This window comes from Oncorhynchus tshawytscha, linkage group LG09 (genome assembly GCF_018296145.1).
Source record: "Oncorhynchus tshawytscha isolate Ot180627B linkage group LG09, Otsh_v2.0, whole genome shotgun sequence".
NCBI lineage: Eukaryota > Metazoa > Chordata > Actinopteri > Salmoniformes > Salmonidae > Oncorhynchus > Oncorhynchus tshawytscha.
The window spans coordinates 10802208-10814993 of record NC_056437.1 but is presented as its reverse complement, the minus strand read 5'-3'; the positions used below and the strand labels follow the sequence as shown (position 1 = coordinate 10814993).

General features: G+C 43.7%; 1 protein-coding gene across 4 annotated transcripts in view; it reads left to right on the top strand.

Moving 5' to 3' along the window:
• dym (dymeclin) overlaps positions 1–12786 on the top strand; it is a 209457-nt gene that overhangs the window by 72268 nt on the left and 124403 nt on the right. For all 4 annotated transcript variants that reach the window (XM_042326506.1, XM_042326505.1, XM_042326504.1 and 1 more), the window contains exons 9-11: positions 8317–8505; positions 10029–10207; positions 11774–11899. In XM_042326506.1, coding sequence (XP_042182440.1) covers positions 8317–8505; positions 10029–10207; positions 11774–11899 — 494 coding nt within the window. The remainder of the gene's footprint in view (positions 1–8316; positions 8506–10028; positions 10208–11773; positions 11900–12786) is intronic.

Below are 12786 nucleotides of genomic sequence, written 5' to 3'. Positions count from 1 at the left end.
GGCAGAAATTTGACAACCTGACTTGTTGGAAAGGTGGCATCCTATGACGGTGCCACGTTGAAAGTCACTGAGCTCTACAGTAACTCCATTCTACTGCCAATGTTTGTCTATGGAGATTGCATGTCAGCAACCGGTGTGACTGAAATAGCCCGAATCCACTAATTTGATGGTGTTCACATATCTTTTCATATGTAGTGTAGATGGCATGCTGGGTAAAAAAGACTTGATACAGTACAAGGTTCTCTGCACAAACTCTACTACTGTCTGTCATTATTACCCCGAATGATGATGTCCTGTCTATAGACCACATGATGGTCATTATGGCGGTCGGTCTGGATGCATTCTCACAGACCGTTAGCCACGTTCTGCTCAACCCTTGTGCGCGCACACACACAGTCTTGTACAACTAACCTTGTGGGGACACACAATTCCATCCCATTCAAAATCCTATTTTCCCTTACCCTAAACCTAGCTCCTAAACCTAATTCTAACACTAACTCTAACCTTAACCCTAAACCCCCTAGAAATAGCATTTGACCTTGTGGGTTCCCAAAAAATTGTGGGGACCAACAAAATGTCCCGAGTTGGCTAAATTTGTGTTTGTTAAAAATTATTGTGGGGACTTCTGGTCACCACAAGTATAGTTCAACACGAACATACACACATGCATGAACACACACACACACACACACACTGTGTTAAACCACTGTAGACTCTATTATTCATCTTTACACAGACACGGTTCTTCCAGAGGAAGCGTGATAGCTGAGGAGAAATTCCAAAATGGCTTGGCCTTGTCGGTGTCAGTATCAATGCCTGGGAGCTGGAGAAGGGAAAGAAGAGCAGTGTTGTGGGGGGATAAAGAGAGTCAGTAGAGTGAGTCAGGAAGCCTTGCTGTCAGCCAGCCAGGACCTGGCACTGCTCTGTACTGTGTCCAAAATGTCAGCCTATTCCCTATCTAGTGCACTACTTTTGACCAGGACCCATAAGGTACAAAACATAGGGAATAGGGTGCTATTTGGAATGCTGCTTTGCTGGTCAGTGCTCTGACAGAAATGGGTCTGCTCCAGCCGGTCTGGTGCCAGTGATGAGCAGGGCTCAGTCACAAGGGCTGCTTATCTCCCCCGCTCCCCCCCTCTCTGTTGGGTTACTGCTGCCGGCCGCCACCGCTAGACGCCATGCAGGGAATTAGGACTGCTGGAGCAGCACTGTGGCCTGTGGGCAGAGTATGTGGAAATCCCACCCATCGTCTTTATACACCACTCCAGTGCTCAACGTCTTTTCGCCATTCCGCAAGAAATAGCTCAACGCTCACAGAAAAACAAACTGCCGCTCTAAATTTGTCCTTTTAGTTTTTTTGTTTAAAAAATATAATTTTATAAACACCATGTTCCATTTGGCTTTGAAGTAGACTCCTATCGTAAGGCACTTCAACATTGAAACAGGTCGTAGGCTACTGAACCAGGGCCTGCCTGATGATATGTGGCTGCTGTGTTAAAAACAAATAGCTTTTTCTCTAGTGTACAGTGCTGAGCGATTAGAGCTTTTTGAGGTCGATTCGATTATTAAAAAATAGTCACGGATTTTGGTTTTTATTATTATTATTATTTTTTAAATGTTGCATTATGTGGGTAGAATGCTTTCACAATGCTTATCATTCATTAACCATTTATTCTAGGGCTGACACCATTTAGTCAACTATTCGATTGTTTGGTCGATAGGTTGTTGGTCGACCGAGATTTCTTTAGTCGAGCAGTAGCAAAAAAAATATAGAATCAAGATGTGCAAGACACCTGTCTAATTGGACTAATCCATTGTGGAGGCTGTGGGGATGGCAGAGTCCATCACTCTAAAGACATTTGCTACAGAAATTGTACATGGTTATATTACATAAGATCAATGGTGCAACATTAATAAAAAAATACTATTTTATAACACGCGGTTGCTGTCCGCGGTTCTGAAACGCATCAGTGCGCTGTTGAATTGGCACTCTTTTCCTAGACCACGTTGCTATGTGCATAATAGTAAAGTTAATCAGCATGTTGGTGTTGAGAACAATGTGGTGGAGGCAGCAGCAGAATGAGGAGATGAGAAAATAGCCCTTGACTTAATTGTCTAAGAAAAGAGAGAGAGAACCACAACTTAATTAGATCTATAATTAATAACCTAACTCTTAAATGTGCCTGGCTGTACAGAAATAAGACGCATCCTGCTTCTGTTGCCTGTTTGAGTGTTTAATAGCCTACTGATTCCGTGAGCACCAAGCTTCACTCAACCACATGTCGGATAAACAAATTTGGCTGTTTTTAATCATTACTATGCTGTAATAATAATAATAAATGCTCTTTACTTATTTTCCCATTAGAACAGCCTCTGGTATTATTTATAATTGATTTAGTGTGGTTTACACTGTTCCAAATGATGATAATAAAAATAATAACTTTCTTGATCACCTTTGTAATTATTACGTAACTTACTTAAGCATATATGTCAATACTTATGTAGGCTACTGTATCAATCAATTATTATTTTGTTTAGGTCATCACACAGCGTACGAATCATTCATGCCTTGAAATACAATCAAGCATTTTAGTTTTAAAATGAAATAACAAAGCATCCCTTGAATAGTTAATGTAAACAATAAATAAACCGTTCCATTTTGGAAATTGCATTCACGAATGAATGACTGGTTTTAGTCTTTGCTCTAATAAAGGCTTGACCAAATGTAAGAGAATCTCTGGTACTCTTAATTTATTTAGTGTTGTATACATTGTTGCTAACGGTCAAAGAAATTAGACACAGCGCTTGCTCCTTTTTCTTGATCTCCAGTATTTTCCATAACTAGTCAAATTTGTTCCACACATCTGACTTCCCCTTTACCTCCTGGGCAACCAGTAAACATTCCCCCGTTAATATCTTTCCGCAATATTAAGCTGATCCACCCCTAAGGAAAAACAAGAGAGAGAAAAACATCCCCCCGTTTCAAGTTTTTTTATGTCCTCTGCGTCTATTTTGCTGTCACATGTTACTGTGTTTAGAGTTTATTGATGTGATCATGACATGCTATAGGTCATGTCCTATTGGTCACGTGCATGCATGTCACGTAAAGAGAGCAAGGGTTGAGGGAATAGGGAATGTTTTTCCTAAACAAATGAGGGATTTCTGTAACAAAACCCTTCAGTCAGAAATGTCTGTAATTATGTTACAGCTTCAGCAACACAGACAGCATGATAAACACTGTTGATGTTCTGTGGTGGTCGCTGCAGCAGGGAGGAGAGAGAAACGGTTGCTAGTCAGTCACATTTTTGCGCAGCAAGTCTGAGCCTGGCCCATCACATTCAAATGAATTGCGGTTGGACTCCCGCTAGTCATTTGTGCGTCTTAATTATTTAATCAAACAGTGCCCTTAAAGCTTCAGACAAGCTCAGTGCATATACACTGCTCAAAAAAATAAAGGGAACACTTAAACAACACAATGTAAAATCAAACTGTCCACTTAGGAAGCAACACTGATTGACAATACATTTCACATGCTGTTGTGCAAATGGAATAGACAACAGGTGGAAATTATAGGCAATTAGCAAGACACCCCCAATAAAGGAGTGGTTCTGCAGGTGGTGACCACAGACCACTTCTCAGTTCCTATGCTTCCTGGCTGATGTTTTGGTCACTTTTGAATGCTGGCGGTGCTTTCACTCTGGTGGTAGCATGAGAAGGAGTCTACAACCCACACTAGTGGCTCAGGTAGTGCAGCTCATCAAGGATGGCACATCAATGCGAGCTGTGGCAAGAAGGTTTGCTGTGTCTGTCAGCGTAGTGTCCAGAGCATGGAGGCACTACCAGGAGACAGGCCAGTACATCAGGAGACGTGGAGGAGGCCGTAGGAGGGCAACAACCAGCAGAAGGACTGCTACCTCCGCCTTTGTGCAAGGAGGAGCAAGAGGAGCACTGCCAGAGCCCTGCAAAATGACCTCCAGCAGGCCCCAAATGTGCATGTGTCTGCTCAAACGGTCAGAAACAGACTCCATGAGGGTGGAATGAGGGCCTGATGTCCACAGGTGGGGGTTGTGCTTACAGCCCAACACCGTGCAGGACATTTGGCATTTGCCAGAGAACACCAAGATTGGCAAATTCGCCACTGGCGCCCTGTGCTCTTCACAGATGAAAGCAGGTTCACACTGAGCACATGTGACAGAGTCTGGAGACGCAGTGGAGAAAGTTCTGCTGCCTGCAACATCCTCCAGCATGACCGGTTTGGCGATGGGTCAGTCATGGTGTGGGGTGGCATTTCTTTGGGGGGCCGCACAGCCCTCCATGTGCTCGCCAGAGGTAGCCTGACTGCCATTAGGTACCGAGATGAGATCCTCAGACCCCTTGTGAGACCATATGCTGGTGCGGTTGGCCCTGGGTTCCTCCTAATGCAAGACAATGCTAGACCTGATGTGGCTGGAGTTTGTCAGCAGTTCCTGCAAGAGGAAGGCATTGATGCTATGGACTGGCCCGCCCGTTCCCCAGACCTGAATCCAATTGAGCACATCTGGGACATCATGTCTCGCTCCATCCACCAACGCCACGTTGCACCACAGACTGTCCAGGAGTTGGCGGATGCTTTAGTCCAGGTGTGGGATGAGATCCCTCAGGAGACCATCCGCCACCTCATCAGGAGCATGCCCAGGCGTTGTAGGGAGGTCATACAGGCACGTGGAGGCCACACACACTACTGAGCCATTACATCAAAGTTGGATCAGCCTGTAGTGTGGTTTTCCACTTTAATTTTGAGTGTGACTCCAAATCCAGACCTCCATGGGTTGATAAATTTGATTTCCATTGATCATTTTTGTGTGATTTTGTTGTCAGCACATTAAACTATGTAAAGAAAAAAGTATTTAATAAGAATATTTCATTCGTTCAGATCTAGGATGTGTTATTTTAGTGTTCCCTTTATTTTTTTGAACAGTGTAGTTGATTAATACATATATCATATGTCTATATATGGAAAAAAAAGTTTGACAATTTTTACCAAGATTTTTTTGTCGGGGACAGCCCTAATTTATTCACTTTACTTTACTTTAATAAAATGTTTGATATGATGGCTTTATTTCATTCCATGTCATCATATCTCTATAGAGCTGCTGTCTGACAAAATCACTATTTAGTAGTTCATCAAAGTAAATAAGTCATACTTTTGACTGCTGAATTGCCAACTATCAATCACTTAGATCATGTATTTTCAGGCTCATGGAGCAACTGCTTTTCTATCCCTCTTGATCGCACATTCTCTCTTCTCTCGCGCCTCATATCCACCAAATGCATCAAACTCTTTGTGTTCCGGAGGAAGTCATGCATTGTCAATGGAGCAACGCTGCTTTGGGGGTTACTGAGGTGAGTTCTGAGTTCTGCGTTCCTTCAATATTTTCAACTCGTGCATTGCTTTACCATGCAGTCTCCGTTCCGTGCCTGCTCCGCACAGACCGGACAAGTTTAAGTGGGCCTGCAATGGATTATGGTCATTGTAGCTCATTTCCATGTTTTCTGAGCTAAACTATGTAGAATATTGGTCTGTTGGAAACTAATACTCCCTACTACATGACACAGTTCAGCCTTGATCTGATTTATCTCTACAGAAACTTTACATCGAGCTCATAGAAAAAATAACTAAATGGAATTTAAATAATTGAACCGACTTCGGTCAATTAGTGTTTTAAAAACCTGAAAAATAACCGAAATGTCGGTTAAATGCTCAACACTACTAATCTATTGATGATCAGATACTTCGGTTGTGCTCAGATTTTACACTTGATAGACAACTTTAGCACTGTTATGAACTCTTTTTGACAATAGCCTGTAAAGAAATGTCAACGTTTCTGGTGCTGCTGCGTTGGTTATCATGCCATCAATTACACAGGCTGTGACCTATTTCTTGGTCGACTCGTATCAACATCTCTGCGCATTAGTGGTGGGGTTGGCTGAATAAATACTACAGAATATGCCTAATCCGAAGAACAGTGATGAAGGAAATGAAAAATGCTGGCCAGAGCATGCCCGGAGCTTGTGGCTGAGCGGTACCAGAGCGAAATGCTCCGCTCACATCCTCTGGCTCTGGGCTAGCCACAGAATGGGGGCTGGGAGAGCGGGAGGGGGAAAGGGAGAGATGAAAAAAAGAGGGAAAGGAAGAGGGAGGAGATGGGGAGGAGGGAGAAAGAAGTCCTAGCTGGTGCTAAGGTGGCACTAACACACCAACGACCCAGAGGGAGGACTGGAGGGACGACCAGACAGAGGGGGACTGGGGGGGACCAGACAGAGGGGGACTGGGGGGGGTACCAGACAGAGGGAGGACTGGGGGGACCAGACGGAGGGAGGACTGGGGGTGGGACCAGACGGAAGGAGGACTGGGGGTGGGACCAGACGGAAGGAGGACTGGGGGGTGGGACCAGACAGAGGGAGGACTGGGGAGGACCTGACAGAGACCTGGGGAGGACCGGACAGAGACAGTTGGGACAGAGGGAGGACTGGGACTGACCGGACAGAGACAGGGTGAGGACTGTGGGAGACCGGGCAGAGGGGCCAGAGAGGGGAAGTGACCATGGCTCTGCTGTTCTGTCAGAGTCATACACAATTGGGTACAAGGACACACTGGGCCCCAGTCAATTTTTCCATCTTTCATTAAAATAAAATAATTTCTGTGCTTTAGGTCTTTGTCCAACCACATGGACTAACACATTAACCGATTAGATAGAAGAAGGACATGGTTGTGGTATTGACCACAGCAGAGCTGATAACCAGTGGGTCGAACATTGTTGAGGTATTGACCACAGCAGAGCTGATAACTAGTGGGTTGAACATGGTCGTGGTATTGACCACAGCAGAGCTGATAACCAGTAGGTTGAACATGGTCAGGGTATTGACCACAGCAGAGCTGATAACCAGTAGGTTGAACATGGTCAGGGTATTGACCACAGCAGAGCTGATAACCAGTAGGTTGAACATGGTCAGGGTATTGACCACAGCAGAGCTGATAACCAGTAGGTTGAACATGGTCGGGGTATTGACCACAGCAGAGCTGATAACCAGTAGGTTGAACATGGTCAGGGTATTGACCACAGCAGAGCCGATAACCAGTAGGTTGAACATGGTCAGGGTATTGACCACAGTAGAGCCGATAACCAGTAGGTTGAACATGGTCAGGGTATTGACCACAGCAGAGCTGATAACTAGTAGGTTGAACATGGTCAGGGTATTGACCACAGCAGAGCTGATAACTAACATTGACTGCTCTTCTTTCACAATCGGTCATGCTGGGAAACTATTGTCTGTTCTGTCTCTCACCTCTAGATGGAGACCAATCCTTTTCACTTTGAGACAGATCTTCTGATACACTGTCTGTGTTTCTTCTCAGATTGTAAGGTTTAGCCGAGCCAGAATGCACTGTTCTGAGAGAGAATACAATGTGATGTTCAGAAAATCAACATAGTAGTAGTTTTCAATAGCAATATCTATACTGAACAAAAATATCAACGCAATATGTAAAGTGTTGGTCCCATGTTTCATGAGCTGAAATCAAAGATCCCAGGTATTTTTCATATGCGCGAAAATCTTATTTCTCTCAAATATTTTAGCCAATGTTTTTACATTCCTGTTCGTGAGCATGTCTCCTTTGCCGAGATAATCCTTTGACCTGACAGGTGTATCAAGATACTGATTAAACAGCATGTTCATTATAAGTTTCACCTTGTGCTGGGAAAAATAAAAAGGTCACTCTAAAATGTGCAGTTTTGTCACACAACACAATTCCACAGATGTCTTTGGTTGAGGAGGATTTCTGTCTGTAATAAAGCCTTTTTGTGGGGAAAAACTCATTCTGATTGGCTGGGCCTGGCTTCCAAGTGGGTGGGCCTGGCTTCCAAGTGGGTGGGCCTGGCTTCCAAGTGGGTGGGCCTAGGCCCAGTCATGTGAAATTCATAGATTAGGGGCCAATGAATTTATTTAAATTGACTTGATTTCCTTATATGAACTGTAACTCAGTAAAATCTTTGAAATTGTTGCATGTTGCGTTTCTATTTTTGTTGAGTATGAAATCGTGTTCTTACATTCCTCTCTGTCCATACCAGGTCTTGTTCTCCATTTCCATTTAAAAAAAAAAAAATATTTGTTTAATTTACATATATATATATTGTAATTTATGAGAAGTTACTAGCGCCTATGTCATGTTTTTCACATTGCTTATGTGTTATAAATGAGCTCGTAAGACATTAGGAAGAGGGTGTTCATAGAAAGTGTTACCAATATTAATATTCTCTACCTATTCGTTTCCTCCAGGTGGGTTGTGGAGTGTGTTCACACTGGGCGGAGCCAGCAGTAAACCAGGATTGGAGCAGGAACAGAACCCGCTTCCCTTATCCAATCAGAGCCTGTTATTACTCCTGGTGCTAGCCAATCTGACAGATGGTCCAAATGACTGCCCCAACCCCTACAGACAGGCTGTCACCTGCTTCAAAAACACACAAGGTACTGCCCTACACACACACACCTTATGCCCACATGCACACCCCTTACAGACAGCTGCTTCAAAAACACACAAGGTACTGCCCTACACACACACTGCCCTACACACACACACCTTATGCCCACACGCACACCCCTTACAGACAGCTACTTCAAAAACACACACTGTGGGGCCTGGGAATCTCCAGAGGACCTCACAATACGAAATTGTCATGTTACGTTGTTGTTTTTAATGAAACTCTTATTATGAATATTGGTTATTGTTCTGCGATATTGAGGGAGCTAGCACACAAGCATTTAGCTGCCCATTTAGCTGTAAACTGTGTCTCAGGGTCTCATTTTCAATGGTACCCTGAGACCGCGAGCTCTGACCTTTTGCTGCTGTCTAACTTATTGAGGAAAAATGTACTTACTATGACTGTGAAATGTGGTTGTCCCACCTAGCTATCTTAAGATGAATGCACTAACTGTAAGTCTCTCTGGATAAGAGCGTCTGCTAAATGACTAATGTAAATGTTTACTTACAGTATTACATATTGTACCAATAGAAGCAGACTTAAAGGGAACTATTGGTGAACGTGTGTCTCATTGTAATTTGCCTTTGATAGTAGTGTCTGCTAAATGGCTTAAATATCAAATGTTATTGGTCACAAACACATATTTATCAGATGTTATTGGTCACAAACACATATTTATCAGATGTTATTGGTCACAAACACATTCATCAGATGTTATTGGTCACATACACATTCACCAGATGTTATTGGTCACAAACACATATTTATCAGATGTTATTGGTCACATACACATTCATCAGATGTTATTGGTCACAAACACATATTTATCAGATGTTATTGGTCACATACACATTCATCAGATGTTATTGGTCACAAACACATATTTATCAGATGTTATTGGTCACATACACATTCATCAGATGTTATTGGTCACAAACACATATTTATCAGATGTTATTGGTCACATACACATTCATCAGATGTTATTGGTCACATACACATTCATCAGATGTTATTGGTCACATACACATTCATCAGATGTTATTGGTCACATACACATTCATCAGATGTTATTGGTCACATACACATTCATCAGATGTTATTGGTCACATACACATATTTATCAGATGTTATTGGTCACAAACACATATTCATCAGATGTTATTGGTCACAAACACATATTTATCAGATGTTATTGGTCACAAACACATATTCATCAGATGTTATTGGTCACATACACATTCATCAGATGTTATTGGTCACAAACATATTCATCAGATGTTATTGGTCACAAACACATATTTATCAGATGTTATTGGTCACATACACATTCATCAGATGTTATTGGTCACAAACACATTTATCAGATGTTATTGGTCACATACACATTCATCAGATGTTATTGGTCACATACACATTTATCAGATGTTATTGCGGGTGTAGAGAAGTGCTTGTGTTCCCAGTTCCAACAGGGCAGTAGTATCTAACAAGCGTTTCGACCCCCTTTAGACACGTCGTCCATCCCGACAGAGCAGCACCATACGTTCCAGATTAACTTCAACAGCCTGTACACAGCTCTGTGTGAGCAACAGAGGTCTGACCAGGCTACGCTGTTACTCTATACACTGCTGCATCAGAACACCAATATGAGGAACTACATGCTGTCACGCACAGACATGGAGAACCTGGTAAGTTAAAGGAAAAATAAAGAGGGGAATGGTTCAACTACCGACCTCTTCATCTCCAGCACCACCCCAACATCAACATATGACAAAATGGTGCTTTTCTGTGTTTTGTATGTATATGATTGTGACCATGATGATATGAGGGCCAGATTGGGAATTTATCCAGGACACCAGGGTTACCACCCCTACGATAAGTGGCATGGGATCTTTAGTGACCACAGAGAGTCAGGACACCTTTTTAACGTCCCATCTGAAAGATGCCACCCTGGGACATTGGGATAAAAAAAAAATGTTTAGACCAGAGGAAAGACCTCCTACTGGTCCTTCAACACCACTTCCAGCACCATCTGGTCTCCCATCCAGCGACCAACCTGGACCAACCCTGCTTAGCTTCAGAGACAAGCCAGCAGTGGGATGCAGGGTGGTATGCTGCTGGCAGGGTGGTTTGAATTGTGTCTTGAAATATCCAATTCCATGTGCTGTTCAGACTGTAGGAAAAATAATTAGATAATAATAGATTCAAATCGGATATGCAATTTTTATTTGATTTGAGTCACTTCAAACTTCCAATGTGAAACGAGGCTTTAGTCATCTTAGTCATCCGCTTTGTCTTAGTTTCTGATTGTTCCCAGCTGACATGTTGGCACACAATGGACAGCTGGTCCTGCGGGGTGTGCTGTGATGTCACTTCTCAGCAGGTTTTAAATGTGTTGGGGAGGAGGATCACTCCCACACACACAGTGAAACCATGCTGGAACCACACAGCTCCCCTGTGGAACAACACTCTCTGTCTCCCAGTGTCTCTTTAGTCTGGGATGCAGTGTGTTGGATGTTGGGTGCATGTCAGGGCTTGCCTTCTGGTTGAGGTCTGGTGGCAGCCCCACTTCCAGCCCCCACCCCACAGCACCCCCCCTGTCTTGTCCCATACCACCCCAATTATGTCCCTCCCTCTTTCTGTGCCGCCCCACACCACCCTCTTTCTGTCCCGCTCCCTCTCTGTCCCACCCACACCACTCCCTTTCTGTCCCACCCCTCTCTGTTCTGTCTCGCCCCCTCTCTGTTCTGTCCCGTCCCCTCTGTTCTGTCGCCGTCCCCTCTGTTCTGTCCCGTCCCCTCTGTTCTGTCCCGTCCCCTCTGTTCTGTCCCGTCCCCTCTGTTCTGTCCCGTCCCCTCTGTTCTGTCCCGTCCCCTCTGTTCTGTCCCGTCCCCTCTGTTCTGTCCCGTCCCCTCTGTTCTGTCCCGTCCCCTCTGTTCTGTCCCGTCCCCTCTGTTCTGTCCCGTCCCCTCTGTTCTGTCCCGTCCCCTCTGTTCTGTCCCGCCCCCTCTGTTCTGTCCCGCCCTCTCTGTTCTGTCCCGCCCCCTCTCTGTTCTGTCTCGCCCCCTCTCTGTTCTGTCCCGTCCCCTCTGTTCTGTCCCGCCCCCTCTGTTCTGTCCTGCCCCACACCGCAGGAACACATGCAGGAGACCAGGAAGGAAAACGGAGGCATTTCTGAGTGGATTGTCCTGGTTGAATAAATTGTCTAAATGAAATGAAACCAATATGAGTAACCAACACACATGGTCATTTAGGTGGTGCCCATCCTAGAGATCCTGTACCATGTGGAAGACAGGAACTCTCATCACGTCTACATGGCCCTCATCATCCTCCTCATCCTCACTGAGGACGACACCTTCAACAGATCCATACACGAGGTGGTGAGTACTGACCCCTCACTCTAACCCTCACCATCCAACACCTTCAACAGATATGGGGTAGGGATCGGGATTTGAAACGAACACAGTACCTCAAACAACATGAATTCCCGCTCAGTAAATTCGGATTATAGACTTGGCAGACATTTCTCTGAAGGATGATTTCTCAAACATCAGGGCCTGTGCCATTTCAGATAAGAACAGTACTATGATTTATGATGATTTCTCAAACATCAGGACCTGTGCCATTTCAGATAAGAACAGTACTATGATTTATGATGATTTCTCAAACATCAGGGCCTGTGCCATTTCAGATAACAACAGTACTATGATTTATGATGATTTCTCAAACATCAGGACCTGTGCCATTTCAGATAAGAACAGTACTATGATTTATGATGATTTCTCAAACATCAGGGCCTGTGCCATTTCAGATAACAACAGTACTATGATTTATGATGATTTCTCAAACATCAGGACCTGTGCCATTTCAGATAAGAACAGTACTATGATTTATGATGATTTCTCAAACATCAGGACCTGTGCCATTTCAGATAAGAACAGTACTATGATTTATGATGATTTCTCAAACATCAGGACCTGTGCCATTTCAGATAAGAACAGTACTATGATTTATGATGATTTCTCAAACGTTAGGACCTGTGCCATTTCAGATAAGAACAGTACTATGATTTATGATGATTTCTCAAACATCAGGACCTGTGCCATTTCAGATAAGAACAGTACTATGATTTATGATGATTTCTCAAACGTTAGGACCTGTGCCATTTCAGATAAGAACAGTACTATGATTTATAATCTGTAATTTTGAAAATGATTTCTCAAACCTGTCATTTCTGTTAAGAACGATATGTTGATGGTCACTATCC